The following is a 27,242-nucleotide window of genomic DNA, read 5'->3' as shown; positions in this document are numbered from 1 at the left end:
ATGGAGTAGCTGTCTGCTAGGAAAGAACAGTGAGCCCCAAGGGAATGGAGCCCAGATAAGGTGAATTTTGAAATAGGAGAATAAGTAAAGAAAGGTGTAAATCAGAGGATTCGAAACAGTCAGGGCACTGGGACCCTGGAGAAAAAGTGCCCAGAGAGGATCAGTTACCAAATATGATAAGATGGTGGTATTGGTGGTGGTGGCAGTAGTGATGGTGGTGATGATAAGGGTGGTGGTGACGGTGGTGGTGGTGGTGGTGACACTGGTGACAGTAAAACACTCAATATTAAGTCATTCATTCAAGAATTATTTGCTAAGAATCTACCAGTCTAGGCACTGGGGAACAATTGTCAACAAAACATCATTTCTCCCTTCACAGAGCTTACAGTCTAGTAGAGGAGACAGACTAGTAAGTAGAACATTTCAGCACAACATGGCAAAATCTCTCATGGAAGCACATACAGGATTATTGTATGGGAAAGCAAATCCCTCAAATTTAGCTCGAAGTTTTCCCAGGACTAAGCACTGGCCTGACAAGTGTTGGGATGTTGGATGAAAAGGTGGAAGAATGGCTGACAAGGACCCACAGCAATAACAAATGTGTTACTATGCACAGAAATCCTTTCTCCATAGCAGAAATTGGATTCGAATAGCCAGTCACCAAAAGTACTGGAGAAAAATGTCATAGGGGGTAGTTTGCTCCTCTGGGGGCTTGTTTGCTTTGCAATTCAGAAAACATAAGATTGTCGCTACCTAAGTTTGCTCCATGGGGTCCCAACATTTACAATTACTTGATCTCATGGTATTTTGATTCAATTACAGTAAGAAAAAAGGTAATATTAATGGGAAAATTTAAAAGGTAGGAGAGGAGAAAAAAATGGCAATACAGTTATATATTTTAAAGTTCCAGTGCTTTATACTATTGCCAGATAGGACTTTCCAGCTTCCCTTGAGATGCCACGTTTATTTTTAACCCTGGTCTTTTGCTAATATCGAACCACAATGCCATCATTAATCCCCATTAATACTTTGCTCTGACTGTGCCTTTGGGGAACTAAATCATGATTGAACCTTTTTAACCAACTGATATTCAATGTACTCTTTAGTTTTATAAAAAACATCTTGAACTCCAGCTAGTAAATCAAACTGGCCGCAGCTGGGGGTGGGTCCCGGCTCTTCGTGGGGCCCACGCGAGATGAGCGACTGTGGACCTTTGAGATGAAATGGACTCAGTGCTTCTGATCCCCAAGCACCTGTGATCCCGCAGATAAACTGAAAATAAAGTTATTTTGGCTTAGTCCATCTCTTCCTCCCCTTCTCTTTGTCCCAGTATTTAGAAAGTGTTTTTTCTTTCCATCCTTGAAAAAGACAGTAGTGATATCACTACTTTGATACGTTGCCAAGCCGCTCCACAGGGGGCTTACTATAAAACCATGCTTTTTATTTTCCTCCAGTTGTTTACTTGGCCATCTTATGGGAAGCCTCACACTCGGCAAACCTCTCCATGCAACAAACCTTACTTACAAATATTCAGATTACATTTAAAAATTCACTTGAGTTATAAATTTCACCACTGAGTCATCCAAATGAAGTCTAATGTCAGAAATAAACACAGAAAGTCTACTCCCTGGTCATATAGACCAACCACAGTGTAGTTCCCTAACAGTTTTATTTAAAAATAATTTTTAAAAACATTTACAAAGCAAAATCTAAGTGCTTCTTTGGTTTATAAAGCAGCTAAAACTCCCTTTCTTGGAGGGAACTGTCATAGAGAAATCTGAGGACCCAGGTGCTCAATGGCCATTGTCTCTGATCTTTTTAAACCATGAGGAGCTTTGTCTTATTTCCCAGTATGGATCTTATTTTTTCAAAAATTTCATCTGTTGAAAAATCATGATCAGGTAATGATAATGTTTCCTCCTTCTTGGGCCAGATTTAAATAATTGCCAATCAGAACTTCTGACGATGGTGGTGATAATGTTCACTACCAGATAACCAGTGTGACCACACTGACTGATTTGGTGCCACCTTTGTGAGGATGAAGATACGACCTCCATCTGGTGTTCTGTAAGTGACAGTGACACGGCTGCATCCTAACTTGCAGATGCCTAGAGGTCAAAATTCCCAGGCTGGTGGCCATTGCCAGATACAGGCTCCATGATCGATTGAGTCCCCGTCCAGAGTTTCTGGGTCTCCAACCCTATCAACTTTTATTTTAAATTGCTACTGTCTCTCTCCATGATTCATGTCAGGAATAACGTGCCTCAGTTTGGGATGGCAGAAAAATACCATTTGATCCAGCAATCCTACTACTAGGCATCTATCCAAAGGAAGAAAAGACATTCTATAATAAAGACATCTGCGCATGAATGTTTACAGCAGCACAATTCACAATTGCAAAGATGTGGAAACAACCCAAGTGCCCATCAATACATGAGTGGATTAATAAAATGTGGTATATGTATAACATGGAGTACTTACTCAACTACAAAAAACAATGGTGATATAGTACCTCTTATATTATCCTGGATAAAGCTTAAGCCCTTCCTTCGAAGTGAGGTATCACAAGGATGGAAAAACAAGCACCACATGTACTCACCATCAAATTGGTACTAACTGATCAACACTAAGGTGCTCACATGGTAGTAGTACTCACTGGGTGCTGGTCAGGCAGTGGAGTGGGGGTAAACGCACAACTAATGGAAGTGGAGCACACTGTATGAAGGACTCGCTTATATCCCTGGCTTAGGTGAGGCAAATGCATTAAATGTAACCAAAATGTTTGTACCCCCATAATATCCTGAACTGAAAAAAAAAAAAAGAAAAAGAAAACAAAAACAAGAAAAAGGGTAACCTTTCCAGTGGTGAGACATCTCAATCAGTAGGAGCTCCCAGTGTGGCAACTTCTGGAAAATCTCCAATAGGGTAAAATACTAAATTACCAACTCTAAAGAGATTTTTTTTAAAACCTTTAAAGTTGGAGTCAAGGTGTTCCTAAGAATGGAAGGCATTTCTACAATTCTGGAATGACCAAGGGAAAGTACAGAGTCAGGACAATTCTCTAATACATTTCCAACTACACATAATGCCAGAAGGTCACCTCATTCACCAGGGATTTTCATTTCTGTTTGTTGGAGAGTTTTAACAATTGACAAATATATTGGAAGCAGTGGGAAAATAGAATTTACCCAACAGAAAGTATTTTCATAGCCAGTTTTGAGAAATTGTATCCATTCCACAAATAACCAATGTGCAGATGGAGAGACTGAGGTATCAAGAAGCTAAATAACTTTACCCTGGGTCAGTGGTAGCACCGGAGATGTGTCTCGGGTTGCCGGATCCCACTGCTTCACACACGATGTCACGTTTCCCCTGGATTTGTCCTCTGCCCGTCCTCCCTGCCTGAGCACAGATATAATGCCTTTTACATGCCCTGTCTGATTCAGTCCTTCTCTTTAAGGTGGGGGGAGTGAGGGACAATGAACTGTTCAGACATCATCTTTTTCTGTTATGGTAAAAGCCAGCCCTATAATGAAGTTTTCATTTGTGGACAAACAGCTTGGTTTCTCAATTATTAAGGTTACATTTCTTATGCCTGCTCTCCCCATATTTTTGGAGAAAAACAGACATTTATTACAAGCCATCTCTCGAATGTGATAATCACAGTCAATCTAAATGTCTCCTTTCCCCGAATTGCTTCCTGGAATGAGGTTTCAATGCTGCATCTATTTGGTAATCATGCAGGCTATTTCTGAAACACAGGGACGCATTTCAGCACTCCCTCCCAGCTGTGCAGTCTGTGCGCTCCGGTCCCCTGAGGCCAGCATGCCCAGGACAGAGGGATAGCAAAGGAGCAAAGCCAGTGCAGCGCTGTAGGGTGGGCACGGCTCTGCCCACTTTGGGTTCCCTTCAGCCGCTCCTTCCCTCCCCCTCTTCCTCCCTTGCCATCCTTCTCTCTCCTTCCTCCTCCTGCTCTGCACGTTTCCTCTCCTGTCCATCCAGCCCCTCCATTCTTTTCTCTTGTGCGTTTTTGCTGGGCTGCCTGTTCATGGCACAACCTGTCAGAGTACTTTACCTGCAGCTCCTCTCCCCGCCAAGCCTTAGCACATAACTTGGCAAATGGAACAGCAGGCACAAGAAATAGATCTCTGTGTTCCCAGACCAAAAGGTTTTCAAATTTTATTTTTTAGAATTTTTTTTTCGAATATCAATTTAACCCAAATACCCAAAAGAGAAAAGGCAGGGCAGCAGTTACTGAAGAGAGGTGCTGCCTGAAGCCCCCACCACCAACACTCAGTCCTTTCCTGCCCAGCCCCCAACACAGTACCTACCGAGGTTCTTTCTCAAAACCCTAGCATGCCATGGGGCACAATTTGATGTCCACTTTACCACTTGCACCTAGATAGGTTTCAGATTGGTCACCACCAGACTGTAGCTGGGACTTAGGAGTCACAAAACCCAGGAAGGATTTTCTACAAGGAATAATTCTTCTCCTTCCCAAATTTAACTCTAGGCCTTTAAACCTAGTTCATGTTACCTAAAATCGAAATTTATATCCAGTGGCCTTAGACAAACTAGTATAGACAAGATTAGGTATAAAACTATTTTCTAAAAGAGTTACAGAATTCCAAGCCTTTATGAAAACATAACTTTTAAAAATGAAATTTAACAGAATATAATAGGTTTATAATGGAGAAAAGTCATTTCATCATAGCCATGTAAAATGTGCACACAGGAGAAGAAAAATACCTTTACATATTTAAAGAGAAGTAGGAAAAATAGTAACTGTACAAAATGTTAAGGTCTGTGCTACAGGAACTGAGGAATCAAGAAATGCCACATTTCTTTATCTGTCAGTGTCGAGTTAGAATCTGCTCAAGCCCCAGTGACCAAAATTGGAGCCAAGTCCGGTGTGGGTCATGCTTTAAGGTTCTTCCTATCCTTTGAATTATACAGGAGAAATAATTTTAAAATCATAAATATTATTATACTCTAGATGCTAGTTTAATTAAAAAGTATTACAGTTACTTCTTATAGCTTTATTGAGATATAGTTGACAATAAAATGTACATAAAGTGAACAATTTGATAATTTTGACATGTATGTGCACCCATGAAACTATCACCAAGATCAAAATAATGAGTGTGTCCAGCACCCTAGAAGTTCCCTGTTGTAATTTCTCCCTTCAGCCACTCTCTGCCTTGTGTACCATCCCCAGGCAGCCACTGGTTGACTTCCTGTCACTATGCATTGATTTGTGTTTTCTAGAATTTTATATAAACGTAATCATGCAGTATGTACTCTGTCTTAGTCTGGCTTCTTTTTATGCTTCTTTATTGAATTTTGATTGATCTCTGCTGTTGTTTGTATCGGTAGCTCATCCCTCTTTATTGCTGGGTAGCAGCCCATTGATGGATAAACTGCCATTGTGGATGGACATTTTGGCCATTTCTAGTTTTTACCTCTTACAAATAAAGCTAGGAACATTCATGTAAAAGTCTTTGTCTAGACGTATGCTTTTATTTGTCTTAGGTAAATACCCAGGAATGGGATAGCTGGGTCATATGGTAGATGTTTGTTTAATTTTTAAGGAACTTTGTTTGCCAAAGTGGCTGTGCATTTTACATCCCGACTAGCAGGATGTAAGGGTCCCCAGTGTTCCACGTCCTCCCCAAAACTTGGTATGATCAGTCTTTTTAATTTTAGACTAACAGGTGTGTAGTGTTATCTCACTGTGGTTTTAATTGCATTTCCCTAGTAACTAATGATGCCGAGCATCTTATTTGCCAACCATGTGTCTTCTTCAATGTGATATCTGTTCAACTATTTTTCTCATGTTTTTAGATTGTTTTCTTATTATTGGGTTTCAAGTCTTTTTTACGTATTCTGGATATCAGTTCTGTATCAGATATGTGATTTACAAGTACTTTCTTTATGTTCCTTAATTTGTTTTCTTCTATGCATGATTTTTTTCATGATATCTGCCTCTCTCTCCCCTCCACTTTCTCCCCCAACCCTATGCTGCTCTTTTTTCTTTCTGTTCATAGTGACTTTCAATGAGGAAAAGTCCTTAATTTTGATGAAGTCCAATTTATAAATATTTTCTTTATGGATCATGCTTTAAATTATATCTAAAGAATCTTTCCCTGACCCAAAGTCACACAATTTTCTCCTGTGCTTTCTTTTAGAAGTTGTATAGCTTTAGGTTATAGATTTAGGTCTATAATCCATTTCAAGCTAATTTTTACATATGGTACAAGGTATGAATCAAATCTCATGTTTTGCATATGAATATCTAATTGCTCTAGCCTCATTTGTTAAAAAAATTATCCTTTATCTATAAAATTGCCCATGCAACTTTGTGAAAAATTAGTGAACTGTATTTATATGCATCTATTTCTGTATTCTCTATGTGTCCTACTGATCTGTGTCTGTGTTTATGCCAAATTGTGTCATCCAACTTAAAAATATTACATTTACTTGTACTCAATTGTATTTAATTTTAAGTTTTGTCTAATTTTAGTAAATTTCATTTTAATAGGAAAAAAGCTGAATTGCAACACAAGAAATTGTTAAACTTTAAACAAATGTTTCTTCACTACAAGAGCTCTCATTTCCTAATGGGCCTCTGAGATTATTAAAAAATTATGAAAACCACTAAAAGAATAAAGTAATTATGTACTTTTAAATTATGTTTTAATTTTAGATGGTATCAATTAACTATGAGAGACCAACACATTGAAACATTAGCATTTTCCTCTTCCTCTCCTCTTTTCTTCTTCATGTCTAATTTTTTTCTTAAGGTGATTATTGCTTTTATTTGTCAAATTTTAAAATTTGTCTGTAACTATAATTCTCAAAGATGCTTAAATTGCATGGACTTTTTTCACCACTGAATCTTTTACCACAGAGACTCTGTTCCTGGGTTCTTTATTTGATTGATTAAGCCCTTAAACATAATATCTTGATACCACTTTTCAAGTAGTTTGGTTCTGCTGGGTACTATGTTCTCTGGTTCCTCCAGGTCTGAAAATGTGTGCTGGTTTCCTTTACACTTGCACACGATCTCAGCTGTGCATAGTATTCTTGGGACAACCTTTCTTTCTTTCAGAACTATGTAACTAATGATTGAAAGTGCTTTGCCAGTGAATGGTACTATGAAGAAGCCTGAAGGCAGTCTGATTCCCCAGCTTGTTGCTAATTTACATTTTAGATGACTAAACAATTATTTCTTTATCCTAATGTTCAAATTTATTAAAATTCCTTGGCATTAAACATTCTACATCAAATTACTCTGTAGCACAGATTATTCTTTCAGTGTATAGATTCAATTTTTCCTCAATTAAGTAGAAATTTTTTGCATCATGAATGTACCTTCTGTTTCATTTGTTGTGTTCTCTATTTTAAGGACACTAATTATCCTTATGTTGTATCATCTTTGTCTGCTGTAACTATGGAACTACTAGCTTCTCTCTAAATAATTCATCTCTTTGTCTTTTCATTAGCATTTTCTTTGATTATCTCAAACTTTTCTTCTGTGTCATTAATTTTATTTTTAGCAGTTATCTATTCTGTTTCTTACAGCTTATAATTTATTATTAGCTCTGTAATGTTATAACTTGATCCTCAATATGTTCCCTTTGGTCTGTGATCTCCTAAGAGATTGTGAGAAAATTCTTTATGTTCCTTAATTTGTTTTCTTCTATGTATGATTTTTTCATAATCTCTCTCTCTCTCTCTTTCTCTCTCTTTCTCTCTCTCCACCCACTGCTATTTTCCTTTTATTCACGCTCATATTTGAATAGCTCTTTTCCAGGTATTTTATTTGCTCTAATAAATGAACTCCTGACTCTCTTCTTGATATAAAATTCATTTGATCTTTCCTCTGGGCTCTAACTTGAGGCCAATGTATTTCATTTTATCTACTCTTTAGTACTCTGAGAGAGATTAGAGTGAGGAAGGGAGTTTAGCTGAGGAGGTGGGCTATCTTTGCTAGAATACTTAGGCTCTGCTGTTTCTCTTAAGATTCTGTTAAACTTCTCATTCCAGAATCCACTCTCCCTACCTGGGTGTATCTCATTCCCATGGAGGGTACTCTCAGGTCTTGTATCACTTTCCCACTGTAGTCTCAGAATCTCTACCTTTCTTAAGGTGCAGACATTTTTTCGCTGGCTTCTTCTCCCATTCTGGTCATAACAAGAAAAAGATCAGCATTTTGATTCAGTTTGTTTCTTTCCAGATTTTGATATGTAAATGAGAAATCTCAGGATTGTGTTGACTTGCTGGTAAGGCTTCTGAAGGACTGTGGTTAGGGTTAGGAGCTGAGCCATGCTTCCTCTCTGCTCCATGCCATAATCCTCATCTTTTCTCGGCACCATGTTTTGAAGTATATTGCATTGTGTCATGCCACTTAGGTTACTGATGGCAACTTAGGGGGTAGGGGAGGCTTGTTTTTCATTTCTCCAATTCTGTAGGTATTATGGGAGGGCAATTTAGTGCAACCTTAATGAAGTTGAATAACTCTCCCTGTCCATAGTTCTGGGTTTGTATTGTCTGCTTGAACACCAGTGACAGAAGACCAAGAGTGAAATCATTCTGCCACTAGTCAGACCCTGCGTTCATGCTAAGGTGTTAAAACAGCCAAATGTGGCATGAAAAAGGAGCAGCATGCCCTTGAAGTGTCCCCCAAACATATCCTATTGTCTAGGGAGGGAGACATTACTTTAACCCTTTACATCTCTTACTAAAGACTTACTTATCTCTCCGAGCTCCTCAGAAATCAATGTTGTAATTATAAAACAGTAGCTAATCTGGCCAAATGCTAATAAATGAGAGTTGTGATTTATCTAGCAACAGGGGAACAGCTCAGCATTAACAATTAAAAGGTCTGCAGAGGACAGAGCTTTTTTTTCTTACTCCTCCCCTTAGCTGATTGAGTTCAGCCTTATGCTATAAATAGCCCTTCTAATTAATGGCTATCTGTTTGAAAATCAGTTATCAGAACCATGGTTTAGGAACCTTTACCTCTGAGATTCATAGAGCCTATTATATTTCTCAATGATAAAGGAATGGTAATGTGAGTTCAAAGCTGAATCTACCCACCCCCGTCATAGCCCACCAAGACACTCTTCAGGCTTTATTATGATAGGTATAGACTTTTAAATAATCAATCCAACTGCAAAGAGAAATATTAATCATGAATAGAGCCAGAAGATTTGGCTAAACCCTGCTATATTCCAGTCATTTCATGACTCTACAGGCTGCAGTCAAAGTTTGCATCAAAGGCACGAGTTTGCCATTAGTTGAGCAAGGTCTCTTACAAACCTCCAAAGAATTATATTTTTATGCATTGGAAAAATTAACTGGGTAGTTACTAAAACTTTTCTTCTCTTTAACCTGACTGGATACTGAGCCAAAAATAGTATGTCCTAATCAAACTGAATAATGAAATCTTCTAGACAACACTCCCCAGAAGGACCCTCTTTGGGAAACACCGCTCAGGGCTGGAGTAAATCTCACATTTCAGTGGAGGGGTTGTTATTCACAGTGGAAGATGGTTATACATCTTACGTATTTTCTTCTAGTATTTTCTGTTTTATCCAATATTGCCTACTTACATGCTACCCATGCAGAGCTCCCAGCAGGTCCCTGAACCTGCCGTATTTTTTCATGATACCGAGCATCTATTCAAACTGTTTCCACCACGTAGATGACCTTTTCTGGCCAGCTTGCATGTCATCTCCTTTCCTAAGCCCCCAACACCATCACCACAGCACCCTCCAACCTGACTGGTTACTACCTCCTTTGGGCCCCCACTCTACCTGTGCATTTCTCTGTCTTAATACCAAGAACCTTTACTTCCACTGATCGGCTTCTTGTCCATCTCTCTGGAGAAGCTCTTATTCTCACTCAGATGTACGATACCTCTTTACTTGTTTACTATACGAGCTGTTATTGAACAACTATTGAGCACTTTGCTAATAGTTACTAGATTCAGAAAGGCAAAGATTTTTTTTCTCTGTTCTCAAAGAACTCTTGAACCAGTGAGAAAGGCAGGTTCCTCTACAACTAAATGCAGCAAGCCAAAGAGAGGGGTCTGGGCAGGTGCTGAGGGTGAACTGTTAGCTGGGAGGCAGCGAACACATAAAAAAACTCACCGTTTTAATATATCTCTTCTGTAGTTTTCATAATGCAAACAAACATGCTTCAACCATGTGTTTCACATTGCTTGCTAATGTCTTTTCAGCATAACCCGTACCTGTGCTTCTATGCTGATGTGCACACAGATCACCTGGAGATCTTGTTAAAATGTAGATGCTTATTCATGAGGTCTGGAAGGGGCCTGGCATTCAGCATTTCTAACAAGCTTCCAGGGGATCTCAATACTGCTGGTCCACAGACCACACTTTGAGTAGCAAGGCTCTAAATAACTGTCATATCAACTATTAAAATTGTTGAAGCAGTGCTAGTTTTTGGAAAAACTTCAACTGCTGCCCACCTAGACTCTTCTGACTATATTTAAAGGTGATGAAAGTTACAAGAGACGTAGATTCAGCAGTACTCAGAAAAAGCTGGCAGGATGCCTCAAAACTGTTACTTCTTGGCCTTTGTTTTATTGTCTAAAGATAAAAGGTCTTTGCTCCTGTATTTTAGGTCTTCTGCTACTAGATGGGTATAGTCCGAAGGCACAGCAAGTTTTTCCCAAATATTCAAGATTACTTTGCACTGCTAAGTTTCCTCTGTATTTAAATCATATATGTAAATGGAAATACCCTTTATGTAAATGGAAATACCTTTTATCAAAACTATAAAACTTTAATCACCTTAAACAAGCATAGAGTGCTTAAGTGAAATATTTTTTAAAAAACCAACTCTGTAAGGTTCCCACAGGAATCTGTTTTCTTACTAACTCTTAATGGTTCCGATGACAGCGTCTGTTCACTTTTTCAATTTATTAGAGTCTGCCATTCAAAATAAAAGTCAAAAACCGTTAGACCTCTACTTTCTTAGTTGTCAGTTTTGAGTTTTCCTTCCACCAAGACAAGATCCCTCCTTGAGTTCTTTCTTTTGCAGGTCTTCTTCCTCATGTCATTCCCCAGCAATATTCCAGCTCAAACCGAGTGCCCTCTGTGTACTTTCTCCCAATCTGCAGAGAAGCGGTCACGGCCCTTCCTACCTGCTATTCAGCTTCACCTTACACAATAGGATGCTATTCAAGAGGCAGTCTTGGTTATTTGGTCTCCCCTCACACACTTAGTTTTTTCATCATTTTTCTTAACAACATAACAATGAATTGAACAGAAGTGGGACTGTTTTCTCTGCCCAGAACATATGGAAGGCACCAGGAAAGCCTTGGCTTGCCCCATGCCATAGTCTGGGGAGAGAAGACTCTTCTAGATGAACTTACTTCCTTCTCACCTCTCATGGTGTCATTTAGGTTAATGCCAAAGATGATGAAGGTGTCCTCGTTGGATCCTGGGACAATATCTATGCCTATGGCGTCCCCCCATCAGCCTGGACCGGAAGTGTTGACATTCTCTTGGAATACAAGAGCTCTGCAAATCCAGTCAGTTATGGCCAGTGCTGGGTTTTTGCTGGTGTCTTTAACACATGTGAGTATCAAACTGTGTGACTTTTTTTAATGTATAGGAAATTTCACTTCAAGACATTTTATCTATAACCTGGCAAAGGGACTTAGCAGCCCCTGTTGGCACTATAGAATTTATGGGAGAGCATTCTGGGATGTAGTCAATGCATAATTAAGTTCTGCTGGGCCAAATATGCTCCTAGTTTCTCTCTGACTGCAGAATCTTTATAGAAAGAATGACGGACTATTTCCCACACAATCCTTCATTTGACACCCAGAGGAACGGAGAGTCACAGGAGCCATGTGAGGATGTTGGGGAAGATAAGCCATTTTCTGTTCAATAACCACATTTGTAAAAGATTGAAATAGGAAAACCTAAAATAATAAGAAGAAACAATATATACTGTGTGTTTGTTATTGAGAAGTTGTTCAAATGTTTATTTGCTTATTTATTGTTGAGAAGTTTTGTAAATATAGCCACTAAATTTTTGTCCCAGCTATGGAGGGGATTGTGGCAGGTGGTCTCAGCTCCATATTTACGTGTGTCCCGTGCCCCTGAGCCGTCAATCAGAATGTAGTGAACAATCTCACCTCCCCCACTTCCCTTGTAGTTTTTAATCCACCCAACATCCGATCTGTAGAGGAAAACATACGGGAACAGAATTATTCTCTCCAGCCTCGTGCATCATTTTTCAAAATGGCATTTGCCTCTCCAGGCCCAGACAATGTTGCAATTAATTCAGTGAATATTTTAAAAAATACATTTATTTCAGTGTGTCTTCATCCTTGGTAATGATTTTCGTTCACATGCCGTCTCTACAGCCTTGGAGAAACATTAAACTCAAGTCGTCGTGTCCTTTCTGCCTGATCATCAATAAAGAAGGTTTTGCCTAGTTAGCATTTTTTAAATCAAAAAACCAAAGAGGGGCTGGAGGCTTGAGTAAGACCATTTTAAAAAATGATTATGAAACTATCAGTTTTGGCTCAACATTACAGCAGTCTAAGCCTTAGTCAGTGATCCAAGTAGAAGGAAAACATGAGTTTTGTTCCCTGTAGCATCAAACTGAATAAGGTAAGTTCCTTAGCTGTTTAAATATACCTAAGGTCTAAAGGAATATGTATTTTCTGGAAGCAATAAAGGCCAACAGTGTCAGTCTTCTAGAAGCCCTGGTCTCTAAAGTTCCAGCTAGAAGCCTGAACTTCGTGTTGGGTTAAACGGTGGAGGTTGTCCCCTCCCTCCAGGCTCCCAAGCTGAGACCAGGAAGAAGCTGCCCAGCAGAGGCAGCCACTCTTGTGAAGTGATTTTAGGAAGCCAGGAAGGACCCAGGTCTTCCCGAGGCCTACAGTGGCACTGCCCCAGTGTGATTCCTTCAGCCCAGAATCAGATAAGATACACCTTACATCCATCTGTGCCTCGGGTATAAAAGGGTTATCAGATCTATGCCTGAAAACAGTCATTGGTGGTAAATTAGGAAAAGGCAGAAACACACTGTGGGGAGGTTGCCGAGAGAGTAAACTCAAACAGGAAATTTGGGGGAAGGAGGAACAGGTGCTTCAAAGTCAACCTTCACCTGTTTTAAAATTATGAATGACGTAGAGTCTTGACCAACTCCTGTTTTGTAATAATGTGAATTGGCGTTCAGCCAGAAGCAGAACGAGAGTGGCAATCGTTTCCTTGGCAAGAGCAGGGTGAACAGGGCTGCAGGTGAACAGAGGAAGCGGGGGAGGGAGGCCCCTGGTGGCTGCCATGGTTGTTTGAGATGTTAAGGTCCAGTCCTGTAAGGAGGAGGACATTGGAGTCTCTACCAGACTCAAGTTTGGACTTCCAAGGTTGTTCTATTGGAGGAGGTGGGTAGTCTTTGGTTAAAAATGCTAAACTATTCTGAAGGAGAAAAAAAAAAAAAAAAGGCAGGCCAAGTCATTAATCTTAAAATTGTCAGCTGAATTATTTTCAATGAGCCCTGATGTCTGGTGTCCGGGGAGCCAGCGAGGACATTTGGATTAAGTTTAATCAATAGGTACATATGGCAAGAGATGTATCCAGGTAATTTATTATCTAACAATTAAAATGAATCTGTGGTGTCACCCTCCACTGAGTGTCACAGAGCAAATTCCAGCCAGGAGAGCAAATGCCACTGAGTACCTGCTCTCTAAATTCCTAACTTCCTTTTTTGCTGGGTTTTAAAATTTTTATTTTCAGGAACATAGCCCAATCACTGGACTAAGATGATATTCATTTTATGATCATATCATTAGAAATTAAACAATTAGGACCCTGTTATTGAGATTCTATTCCAGTTGGCTGCATTTGGCACCAACTGCTGTTTTTGCACCAAAATCTCTCTCTAAAGCCCCCATGGGGTTGAAAGGTCACCCTTTTTCAGTGTGGAACATTTGAAGACAATTTGTCCAAAGGGGCTTTCCATGTTGGTAAAGAAGAAGATCCCATACGAGAAGGGATTTTTCCCTATGTATTTATTAAATTTCGGTGATGTGTTTAGTTGTGTTCTGTCCTTGTTTCCTACAGTTTTACGATGCCTTGGAATACCAGCAAGAATTGTTACCAATTATTTCTCAGCCCATGATAACGATGCCAATTTGCAAATGGACATCTTCCTGGAAGAAGATGGGAACGTGAATTCCAAACTCACCAAGGATTCGGTGTGGTGAGTTTGATTTATAAGAGCATTGGCTGATATCAAATTATAGTGACATTGCACATTTATCACAAGACAGGCTCAGTCTAATATTTCTTTCCCTTCTATTTTAAAGATCCTTCAATAGCACAGGCAGAAATATCTGATTGGCAAATTTTTCTTTTTAGCTAATGAATTAGAAATGTTCCTGAACAGTTAGTTTGGGTTCTTAGCAATAAAAATCAATCATCCATTATAACACCAACCACCAAAAAAGGCCATGGTTTTGGCTGATACATATGCTTATGCTAGTTCTCTTCACCTTAGCACATTAACATTACAGCTAGTGGCAGAAGTATTGGAGCCAAGCGCTCTGTGTCGGTGCCCTGGGAGCAGTACAGCTAATGTTTATGAATCGTTTACTAGGTACCAGTCTCTGTGTGTTCATCATCTTACCTAATTCTTTCAACAGTTTTATCAGGTGGGTGCTATTAAACATCTCCACTTACTGATGAGAAAACTGAGGCCCAGAGAGGTTTGCTTGTGGTCACACATCTGATAAGCTGGGAATAGACCCAAGCACTTCTGACCCTTAGCTATTAATACAACCTTTTTTTTTCACCTCTGCAATATAGGATTGCTCTTTTTTTTCTGATTTTTTTTTTATTTTTTATTTCAGCATATTATGGGGGTGCAAATGATGAAAATACCTCAAAGGATTGCTTTTTGAATGTAAAGATGAGGAAGGTTCTTCTTGATTGTTTCCTCACCTTCCACCCAGAGATAGAAATGCAAGTTGGAATTGTTTCCAAATACCAACCACATGGTCCTTTCACTGCCGTGAACGGGTATAGCATGAGATGGCTAGAGGGAGTTTAAGATCCCAAAGAAATTTTATTTTTCCTTGGAACCCTCCTCATTACAAATAAAAACACTAAAGAGGGGGTAAAAATCCTGAATCCAGATTGGAAGGGTATTTATGAAGGTCTATAGGAGAGGAAATTGGGGCATAATTTCAGCTGTTGTCAGACCTTGAACTAGGTAGAATCTCTAAGCCAAAAATGTGTCTCATACAGTTGCTGTTTACAAATAATAAAGCTAAAACACTGTCAGTTGTAAAAGCATCCACATGGTGGTGGTGGGAAGTTATAAGCTCATTTTAAGTAAAATTAAAAGTTAGAAGTGCCTGAACTCCCCTGTGATGCAGGAGCAGGTCACGGTTGTAGGGGCAGCAGTGACTCCAGGACTGGTAAATGCTCGCTGGAGAACATTGAAAGATGGAAATTGCTGAGCTAGTGGCAAAGTGCTACAATGAATGAAAAATAGTGCAGTTCCTTGGAAGGGGATGAGCTGAGTGCTAAGCTGAAGAGCACTGGCAAGACAGAACCTCCCCTCTGTAAATTGAACAGAAATTTAAAGAACCGTTTAAGCCTGCGGAGCTGCAGTACCGCAGCCCTGTGTGTATATGGAATGACAAAAACAGACCAAAATAGCTGCCCCAAAAGCCCACTGTGGTAGTTAAAAATGGCAAAATGAGAAATATTTGGCATTCTCCACTCCACAGCCCTTCCTTACACACACACACACACACACACACACTCCCTCCCAATGCCTTTGCAGGAAGCTGCAGTTCAAAGTTATCCCTCGCTGCTCCTTGATTGAGATTCCTCCCCATCATGAGTCCCTGTGGGGCACCCAACAAACAGCTGCCCAGGCCCTAAACTGAATTGATACAAAACTGTGCAGCTGCTCGATCTCGCTCCTGGTCACCCCTTCCCCTTCCAGCCCCCTGCTCTGAATGCTGTCCCTGACATCCTTGCTCTTTCAGTGCCTTCCTTCAACATCCCATCACCTGGGACCGTGCTCCCTGGTCTGGGACCCTCACCCACCCTCCCCTGCAAACCACTGCCCTGGGCTCCTCTTCCCTCCACCAGCTTGGCTCGTGGTAGGTTTTCAATAAATGCTGACTGACCACAGGGCTGATGCCAGCCCAACTCGGGGCACACCCAGACCATGCAGCGTGGGGATCAGGGGATCCATCAGGTCTGAGGCCAAGGTCTGGCTCTGCCACTGACCAGCTGGGTGACCTTGGGCAAGGCACAACCTCTCTGTGCTTCTTTCCTCCTCTAAAGCAGAAACAACAACATTTCCGACTTCCCTCTGCACAGAGCAGAACATAACAGGTGCCTCATGAGTGTGAGCTGCTCTCATTGCCTTGGTTATTAGTCACACAGCTGGACTTTCTTGGAGGCAATATGTTGCCATCAACCTGAGTACATCAAAGCAGTCAGAGAAAGAGGGGTGCCCAGTGTCCTAAGATGATTATGCTATTTCTGTCAATTCGGGGTATTTTTTTAAAAAAGCAGAAACTTGTGCCTCCCTAGTACAAACACTGGTGTTTCTGAAAACCAAGAGTATGCCCAAGACCCTCCTGGATTGAAGCGGCTGGTGGGAGCTGTCCTTGGACACATCAACTAGTACGTGGTCACCACAGCCACAACCCCATGTCAAGCTCCAACTTGGGCAGTTACTTGCTGTGTGGCTTTAAGAAAATGACTTCACCTCTCTGAACTTCAGTTTCTTCATCAGTAGAATGAGGGTAATCTTACTGGTTACTGTTTCCTGATGGGTGGCTCCAACAATTAAATGAGGTCATCCAGGTAGAGCACTTACCTTAGTGGTGCTTAGTGGCAGAAGTATTGGAGCCAAGCGTTCTCTGTGTCAGCGCTTTAGGAGCTCTTACTCCACTGGTAAGAAGTAGGGGCTGCCTGAGCTGTAGGGCTGGTGAGGAAGGCGAGGGTGGGGCCTTGCAACGTCACTGCCAACACGCTGCTTAATTAATCTCCTAGCAAAGGTCTCAGGGGCAACTGGCCTCCCCCAAAGCCCCAGACTCACCTCCCTCCACAGCCTCTGGCCCAACAAACCCACCCAATCTGTCTCCCTCGCTCCTGGTTTGCGTGTGGCTCAGGCCCCTGTCCTCCCCAAGAACAGGTGACCATGAGATGCCTCCTCTCTCTCGTCCTCCATCGCCTGTTCTTCAACACGTAGGTCGGGGTGGTCCACAGTTAGTGATGACTTGATTTGTCCAGTTAGGTCTCAGTGACCCAGGGCGTCCTCTTTCCTCTTCTCCATGACTCAGCCAAGCCCCCATGTGCCAAAAGCAGAAGTCAGCCCGGAGGGTGGTTCAGAGGGAGAGCTTGACAATGTGCAAGAAGGTTTATTATGCACGTTGCCTCCAAAGCCGGGAGTGACGAGTTTGGATTCCGTCCCTTGCTCTGACACCTCTCCCCTTCTTACCACAGACCATCAGGGACAGACAGGTTATTTTCCTACTTCTTGGTTTCCCACCCTAAGTCCCCTGCATGCTGGATTTTCTCCTCTGAGAGAGCCTCACTTCACGGGGCTGCAATTTTGCACAGAGCACACCCACTGTCAACGCCAACGGAGGCCACAGCCTGGGCTCCTTAGCTGTTCAGGGGAGGGATGGGGGCAGAGTAATGGGACCCCAGGGTAGCAAATGAAATTCCAAGTGGGCAAAGCAAGGTAACAGATCCTGGAAGGAGCAATTTCGGCCGCCTGTCCCCAGAGTGCTGACAGGTTCTGAATTATGTGTAACCTCTGGGGGAAGGCAGCTATGAATCACTGTGGACAGTTTAATGAAGACGCTTGCTCAGTGTTTAGCTGCAAATAGAGAGGAGGAATATGAGGGCTCGGTGAGGAGGGAGAGTGAGGACTCACTCGGGTGGGTGGGGGGAAGGTGGTGGCCTGGCCTCGCCTCGGAAGAGCTCAGCTTGATCACCTCATTATACAAAGGTCATGCTGGAAATGGAAACAATTTTAAAAGACAGAGATGGTGGCACTCACTAGGATCATAAAAGATTTTTCAATGAAAGGCTTTGCTCCTTCTAAATGAGAGCATTACCCTGTGTCCTGCTGGAGCCAGCGTAGTCTGATGGAATGATTCTGGGCGGAAGATGGTGCCCTCCTCTTGGTTTGCCCCCACCAGAATTCACCCCCAGATGGGGGAAGCAGTGTCTGATCTATTTTATTTTTGTTTGTTTTGCCAGCTTGTGACTGTGCAGGGCACAGAGCAAGCGCTGAATAAATGGTATTAGTTGGAAAAAATTAAAAATGAAAAAAAAAAACTGTGCAAAAATGGGTAGTCTTAATCTATAAACAAAGCACTTTCAAATTTTAGAGCTTAAATTAACCAGCTTCCACACCTGGGAACCTGCCCTAACCAGCATGCAACACTCACTCTCATTGCACCGTTGGTGCTCACATGGTGGTTCACACCGTATAGACACACTTTTGAAATTCAGACTCTTCCACCTTTACATTATTTTAGATGCTCTGTATGATCCAGCTAGTTGGACTTTTATATTGTTAAATTCTCTTCAGTTTTAATCACTGCCTGAGAAATGGAATGACCTGAAAATGAATTCCAAATAAAATATTATAGAAGAAAAATTCTGAATATAGGCCAAATTGCTTAAAGATGCTTAAGAGTTCATAAAATTATCTTATGATGCATCTAAATTACCAACTCTGGACAGTTCTTGAAGATACTTCTTTTCAAACATTATCTCATTAACCACATTTCTGGCCAAATTGGTTTTTGGAAGTCACCTGGAGGCAGACCATGAGCTCTGTCTGTCATTAGAGAACTAAAAATACACATTGAATGCACACCAGGATGTTGAAAAAAGAATTGAAAAAGTTATTTGTCACCTTCAAAGAATAAAAATAGCTCATATTTATGAAACACTTTCTTTGTATCAGGCCCTGATCTAAGTGCTGACATGTATTAACTCATTTAAGCCTTTTGACAGCCTAATAAAGTAATTACTATTATTGTCCTTGTTTATAGATGGAGAAACTGAGGCACAGCAATTTAACCAAGGTCCCAGTCAGTGAGTGGCAGAGCCTGAATTATACACCCAAGGGGGCTGACCCTACAGCCCACTCTTTTTTTAATAATATCCTTATTGAAATATCATTCATATACCGCAAAATTCACTCTTTTAATGTACAGAATTCAGTTTTTAATATATTCACGGTATTGTGCAACCATCATTATTATCTAATCACAGAACATTTTCATCCCCCTATACCTGTTAACAGTCACTCCCCATCCCTCCAACCCTGGCAACTACTAACCCACTTTCTGTCTCTATGGATTTGCTTGTTGTAGACATTGCACATGAATGGACTCACACAACATGGGACCTTTTGTGTCCAGCTTCCTTCATTTAGCAGAATGTGTTCAAGGTTCATCCATGTTATTAAGTGCATCAGTACCAAATCCCTTTCTACTGATGAAGAATATTTCATTATATGGATAAACAAAATGTTATTTATCCATTCATTAGTTGCACATTTGGGGTGTTTTGGCTCTTATGAATAATGCTGCTATGAAATAATATTGTTATAAAAGTTTTTATGTGAACACATGTTTTTATTTCTCTTGGGTATATACATAAGAGTGGAAATTTCTAACTTATATGGTAACTCTGTGTTTAACATTTTTTGATGAATGTCTAGACTGTATTTTATATTCCATTTAGTATTCCCACAAGCTATACACAAGGGTTCCAACTTCTCCATATTCTTGCCAATGGTTGTTATTTTCTGTTTATTGATTATAGGCATCTTAGTGGGTGTGAAGTGACATCTCATTGTGGGTTTAATTTGCATTTCCTCAAAAACTAATAATGGTGACCATCTTTTTATGGTTTTGTTTATGTATCTTCTTTGGCAAAAGGGTTATTCAAATCCTTGTCCATTTTAAAATCAGACTGCCTTTGTGTTGTTGCATTGTAATTGTTTTTTATATATTCTGAATGGAAGTCCTTTATCATATATGTGATTTGTAAATATTTTCTCCTATCTGTGGGCTCTCTTTTCTCAATGATGTCTTTTGAAGCACTAAAGATTTTAATTAATTTTTATAAAATCCAATTTTTCTATTTATTCTTTGGTTGCTTATACTTTTGGTGTCTTATTGAGGAAACCATAACCTGATCCAAGGTCACAAAAATTTGCTGCTCTGTTTTCTTCTACGAGTTTTACAGTTTTAGATCTTACGTCTAGGTCTAGGATCCATTTTGAGTTAACTTTTATATATAGTATGAAGTAGAAACAGAAGTAGAGAAGAGAGAAAAAATAAGAAAGAAAATAAGAGAGAAGACTAAAATAAATTTATGGATGATCCCTTGTACATGATGAATCACTTTTCTCACATTGTCTTAAAGACTCTCACTTTATCTTTAGCTTTTGACAGGTGGGCTATCATGTGTCTAAGTGTAGATCTTTTTGAGTTTATTGTACTTGGAGTTTTTAACATCTTCAATATGTATAATAATGTATTTCATCAAATTTAGAAAGTTTTTGGCTATTATTTCTTTAAATATTCTTTCTGCTACTTCTTTTCTTTTCCTCTCCTTCTGGAACTCCCATTATGAATATATTGATATACTTGTTGTATCTCATGTGTCTCTGGGGTTTTGTTGATTTTTTCCCCTCTGTTATTTAGACTGGATTATTTCAATTGGTCTATCTTCAAGCTCACTGACTCTTTCCTCTTTCTGCTTGCTTAGCTATACTGCTGAAACACTCTAGTAAATTTTTATTTCAGTTAGTGTACTTTTCAGCTCCAGAATTTCCATTTGGTTTCTCTTCATAATTTCTATTTTTTCATTGATATTCTCTATTTGGTGAGAGATTATTCTCATGGCTTCCCTTAGTTCTTTGAACATGTTTATAATACCTGATTTAAAATCTTTGTCTAGTAAATCCAATGTCTTGATTTCCTTAGTGACAATTTTTCTTGGCTGCTTTTTTTTCTTTCTATGTATGAGCTATACTTTTCCATTTCTTTGTGTGTCTTATAATTTCTTATTGAAAATTGGACATTGTAACTAATATAATGTGGCAACTCTTAAAATCAGATTTTCTGCTCCCCAGGGTCTGTCAATGATGCTTGTTGTTTTATTGTTGTTATTGCCTCTGCTGCTGTTTATTTACTAAGTGAATTTTGTGTACTAATTCTTTAAAGTCTGTATTTCTTTTTTTTTTTTTTTTTTTTTTGAGACAGAGTCTCACTTTGTTGCCTGGGCTAGAGTGAGTGCCATGGCGTCAGCCTAGCTCACAGCAACCTCAAACTCCTGGGCTGAAGCGATCCTACTGCCTCAGCCTCCCAAGTAGCTGGGACTACAGGCATGCGCCACCATACCCAGCTAATTTTTTCTATATATATTTTTTTAGTTGTCCAGATAATTTATTTCTATTTTTAGTAGAGATGGGGTCTCGCTCAGGCTGGTCTCGAACTCCCGACCTCGAGCAATCCACCCGCCTTGGCCTCCCAGAGGGCTAGGATTACAGGCGTGAGCCACCGCGCCCAGCCTAAAGTCTGTATTTCTTGTCATGTTTGGCCACTGAAGTCTATGCTGAGTTAACTTAGTGGTCAGATAACAGTTAGAAAGAGACTTCTTAAATAACCTTTAGCCAAAAATGCCCCAGCCTTAGCCAAGGAGGTTTGTGTGTGTTGGAGAAAGTCTTTAATTCTCCAGCAAGCAGTTTACAATTCTGCCATGGCCTTCACTTGCTGAATGAACAAAGCCTCAAGGTCAATCAGAGATAAGAGATTAGGACCTTCTTGGGGCTTTCTTGGGCATGCTCACAGCCCTACACATGTGTGTGGCCATCTATGTCAGAGTTTTTCAAATCTCCCTATGGACATTACATTCCCTGATTTTTCTTTCCTTGAGGCATAGCCTTTCGTTAGTCTCAGTGTTATTGCCCCCTCAGGCGCCTGTGATATCAAACAATTACTTATAATTGTTTTTGAAAAACACCATATGAATAGAGCTATTTGTAGAGTGAACTCTGAATCTGATCAAATAAAAACAAGCCCTGAGAATGGAGCTTTTCAGAGCACTGCCAGGCAAGTTAAACAGTGACAATTTGGGGAAAAGGAGCTTTGGGGGATTCCAAACCCATTTTTTCACCTTCATTGGTTTCCAGGCAGCAAATTTTCATAGCTACTGAGACTGTTGGTTTTTAAGACTGCCATGGAGCTATTGAGAGGGGGTGGGAATAAGGCAAGTTAAAACTTTATGAAGTTCACTGTTCTTACTGAGATCCGTCTGTTTTCCTTAAACAAATGCTCCCCAGATTGTTGTAAGTCTTTGGTTCATTTCTAGAGTTCTGGGAAAGTTGGTTTTGATCATTTTTGTGAGTGTTCTCATTGCTTTATGAAGAAGTAAATTTCAAGAGGTTACTACTCTGCCATTCTGGAAATACTTCCTAGAGCCCACTCTTAGCCAATACACACATGCTTCCATCAAATGGAGGGGACTACTATACCCCTCAGGTGTTTTACGTTTTGTAGGGCTATTTTTGGCATCTAATATAGTCTTCCTGACATATATCTGTTGAAATACTTATTATTTATGTATATTCTTTTATTTCTCCATTTCTCCTGTAAATTATAGAGCATTATATTGATGTTTTAGAAATTATGAATATGGAAAATGATCTTTGGATATCTTTTCAGTACAGTGAAGGGATGTTATAAAATATTTGTTTAAACACTAGAAAGGGGCATTGCTTTTTGAAGGTTGGAAATCACTGCCCAAGACTCCCTGCTGATTCCTATCACATCTCTACCCTCCCCCTGGTTCTAGAAGACCTCCAAAGAGTGTTTGTGGCCCCTATCCCACTAAAGTCTTATTTGACACTGAACAAGGAGGGAATTTGGGGGGTAAAAAGTCAGAGGCCATTATAATTATTTCTCAGGAAATTAGGCAGAATGGGGAAAAAAGTGGGAATCATCTAATAAACCACATAGAAGACACTAAGGTATTTTCCATATAAAAATGTCATCTTCTGGTTAATCATAAATTCTGCCTACATGAGTCATTATATATACCACTCAAAGGTTACTAGTTTTCAAATAATCAGAAGCTAATAAAATATACACCACCTCAGCTATACTGAATGTAATTTAATTTCTTTTGCTGATTAATAAGTCCTTTAGAAAAACTTTATAAAAATAAGACCTATCAACTTTAGGATATCATATTCATAAATAGCTTTATAATGCAAAACAGTAACTTTGGTTCCTACTGGGCCTCTTGGCTGGATTTTCTAAAAAATCTTCTTCAATAATCATGGAGAAACTTGGCCAGAATTTATCATAGAAAGTTTTTTATACATTAGTTTTACAGACAAATATTCTGAAAAGCCAATCTTTTCTTCATTTTCAGTCAGGGTATCAATTCTTAACTCGCTATGTGAGAGTAGTAAAATGGGATGAGGTCTTATTTTCAAAATGAACCCAGCAGAGGGAACCCAGCAGAGCTCAGAGAGGGCCTTCTGCTAATTAGTGATGACAAATGTGGTTCATGTGGATGGGTGGCATCTACTTTCTGAGAATTTCTTATTTTCATTTTTATTGGGGTTTTTGCCTTATTTAATAGTTTTGCTTTATTTGTGGGTTTTTTTTTCTTTGTTTGTATTTTATTTTTGCCAAATTTAGTTTCATTCTCTATCTCTTCCATTTGCTGGTATTATGCTGAAAAAAAAGAAAAACAGATAATCACAGGAGAGGAAGCAATGAAAAGGGGAGAAAAAAGAAATCTGCATGAACCTCCCTTAAATTTCTAAATATTGCTATTAATAAAGCTGCTATAAAGTTTAAGAACAGTGTGGAAAGGCTGTAGTCTCAAAACTCAGGAATGACACACTCCCAGAAGACTTGTTAATTTTTTTGCACATGTACTTGAGTCCATCTGGAGCTGGATTGAGCTAGTATGCCCTAGTATGTGTGGTAGGACCACACCCGCATGGAGAGCCAGTGTCCTTTCTATTGGCTGCAGCATCCAGTTGGTTCATGTCTGTGTCTGAGCAGTTACTAATTATTTTGACTATCACTTGTACTATAAATATGCCTCATTGTTTTATACTGGGAGCTACTCAGTCCCCAAGTCCGCCCCTCTCCCGCAGCCCCCGCCATTGGTGTCTCTTGTGCTACAGCAGACTGTGCCCAACCTGCGACTTCTCCTCAATGAGCATCGTAGAACCTTTGCCTTCATAAGACAAACAAGAACAAATACCTTCATTACTTCTCTTTTTTCTGGGTGGGCGACTGGTTCCTACAACAGTGTCCTTTACTGAGCTGGGATGTCCATGGTGCCCCCATTATCTCCCTACAACCTCGGCATACGAACAAGGCCGTTCACAACTAGCCAGCCCTGGCTCCTCCAGCCAGCTCCCAGCCAGAGGGAATCAAGGTAGCTGAGCCTCAGGGAAGGCAGGGGCACTAGTCTGGCCTGGTCTCCACCTGGCTGGACCGCTGGCCTCTGACCGACATGACCCAGTGGGCACCCCAATGCCCCTACCTGGTTTCAGCACTCCGCTAGCCCCTAACAGTGAACAGCTGTGCTCTGTCGTAGTGGAGTGCTCCCCGCTCCCAGCTCCACCCTCCAGCAGGCCTCCCTTCCTCTGAATAATCACTTTCTGTCCTCTTGCTTCATTGTATTTCCTAACTGACAAGCTTTTTCTCAGTCCAGGCTTTCATTTCCACCTGCAAGTGTCTGCTTAGACAAGCCTCAGAGTCCACCAAATTGCTGCCACTTCTTTCCAACAACTTCCAGCCTGACCCTTCCCTGCTGCTATTGCAATGGCCAAAGTTCAATAATCGCAGGATGTGCTGTCATTTTTGTCACCAATATCATTGCCTGTATTCGGAGTGTATTAGCAGAACCAGAGAGGTGGAGCTCCACCTATATGCTACGAATGCACGATTTGCAGGATAGACCAGTGCCTTTCTTCCACCCTCTACCATTTTTTCAAGAACTTGGCTTACATTTGAAGTTGGTCCAAGACATCTCCTCCAGGGCTTTCTCTCAATCTTACCTGTGTTCTCCCCTAAGCCCTAATAAAGCTGCACAAACAAAATTACAAGCCCATATCTCTTCCTTCTCTTTTAAGAACTCTTCTTCTCTGAAACCTTTCTGGACAGATTGCAAATAGGATGACCCTGTGGGGTGCGTAAGCAGTTAGCCAAGTTAAAGGCAATAAAGGACCCCTTGTTTAAATTAACCACTGTATTTTCTTTGAGCACATGGCACACAGAGCCCCGGAGCCCGTGTTGGCCTCAGCTGTGTTCTCCGGCCAGCTCTCCATCATCCCATGTGTCCTGCCCCTCAGGATGTGACCTGAGCCAGAACCAGGACAGATTTTGAACTGTGCTCTACCTTTCTGGGGGGGAAAAGTAGTTCTCTGAATGTTTTTTGGGGGAAGCTAATACATGTTTATTGTAAAAAATTTCAATAATTGCAGAAAAAATACCAAAGTAAGAATCATCCACTTTCCAACTCTCCGAACGTTCATAACATTTCGTTAAACATTCTTTAATATGCCTCTTTGCATATTATGGGCATTTTTTATTGATGCATAGTAAAGTACCACAAACTGTGCAGCTTAAAACAGCACAAACTTCTCATCAAGCAGTTTCTGTGGGTCAGGAGTTTGGGCATGGGCTGGCTGGGTTCCCTGCTCAGGGTCTCATGTGACTGCGACCCATGTGGTGGCTGGGACTATTGTCCTATCTGAAGCTCAGGGTCCTCTACCAAGCTCATTCAGGTTCTTGGAAAAATTCAGTTCCTTGCAGCTGTAGAACTCCTGGAAGCTTCCATCTTCTTCAAGGGTAGCAGGAGAAAGTGTCTGCTGCTTGGAATTCCTGACTTCCTCTGTCTCTAACCTCTAGACCCAGATTTAAGGGGCTCATTTGATCAGGTAAGAACCACCCTGATAATCTCCCATCTAATTAACTCAAAGGCAACAGATTAGTAACCTTAATTACAACTACAAAATCCTCCTTGACAGGTAAAGTAACATGATCACAGGAGTGACAGCCCTTCCTCTTCACAGATTTCTCCTACACTCAGAGGAGAGGAATTATACAAAGAGGAGGGTAGCAGAAGCCAAAATTCTGGCTTCCACACTTATATACACATACAACGAACACATGTACTGTATATGGTGTTCTGTAGTGTGATTTTGAAACACTAATATGCCATGATGTCTTTCCTGCCTAATAAATATAGATCTGCATTTTTATGGGTGAATAGCATTCTATTTTGTGTTTCAAAATAACCAGATCTTCGACAGTTAGGTTGCTTCTAATTTTCCCTTCTTGTATATTATGCTAAGATGAACTTTCTTATGTACAGTCTTGTCTTTGCATTTGTGTGATTATTTCCTGTGCACAAATTCAAAGCAAATGGGTTTATGGAATCAAAGGATAAACTAAACCAACGCTGTGACGTCCCATGTAGCTAGGGTCCCCCAGCAGGGCATGGCACTATTTTTCTAGTGAAGTTCTGCCTTTGGCGAAGATTCTTGGATCCTTTGTACCATTTCTGCTGAATTATTGGCATCCTTGAAAGGAGTTCTAAAAATTACTAGCTCTCACTGCATGGAACATACAGGAAGTAGCATAAAGCAGAGATGTGTCCTTCACTTGTCATCTCCACCATTATCCCCCCAAAAAGTTGTTTCCATCTGGATTAAACAGCTATCAATGAAATAGGATCTTTATTTTAATTTCTACACTGCTTCTTTAGAAAAAGGCAATGAGGAAACTAGATCATTTTGGAAGTTTATAATTTGTATATCTATAAAGGGACACTGTACATTCTAACTGTCTAGTGAGAACTCAGGTTTCAAATGAAGGCTCTGAGAAAATATAATTGAGTCTTAAGAAGAAACAAACCAACAGAGGTTTAATTACACTTACTTTACTAGACATCCTCATCATTCGTTTAACCAATACTTAGCGAGCCCCTCCTGGCAGCCCACCCCTGCTCCGGTATTGGGATGGGGGGTGAACAAGACAAGCAGAGCCCCCAAAGTGGATTCGTGTACCCTACAAATGCATGATGAGATTGCAAGACGAAGACAGACAAACTACTGTGGATCTACATAAAGAAGCTTTAAAATAAGAAGTAGCG

General features: G+C 40.4%; 1 protein-coding gene across 2 annotated transcripts in view; it reads left to right on the top strand.

Annotated features, from left to right (window-relative positions):
* Positions 1 to 27,242, top strand: part of F13A1 (coagulation factor XIII A chain) — a 155,736-nt gene that overhangs the window by 77,997 nt on the left and 50,497 nt on the right. For both annotated transcript variants that reach the window (XM_045551634.1, XM_045551635.1), the window contains 2 exons: positions 11,438 to 11,612; positions 14,115 to 14,253. In XM_045551634.1, the coding sequence (XP_045407590.1) occupies positions 11,438 to 11,612; positions 14,115 to 14,253 (314 nt within the window). The remainder of the gene's footprint in view (positions 1 to 11,437; positions 11,613 to 14,114; positions 14,254 to 27,242) is intronic.

This window comes from Lemur catta, chromosome 5, assembly GCF_020740605.2.
Source record: "Lemur catta isolate mLemCat1 chromosome 5, mLemCat1.pri, whole genome shotgun sequence".
Taxonomy (NCBI): Eukaryota; Metazoa; Chordata; class Mammalia; order Primates; family Lemuridae; genus Lemur; species Lemur catta.
The sequence above is the reverse complement of the archived record's forward strand: the minus strand, read 5'-3'. Positions and strand labels throughout refer to the sequence as shown.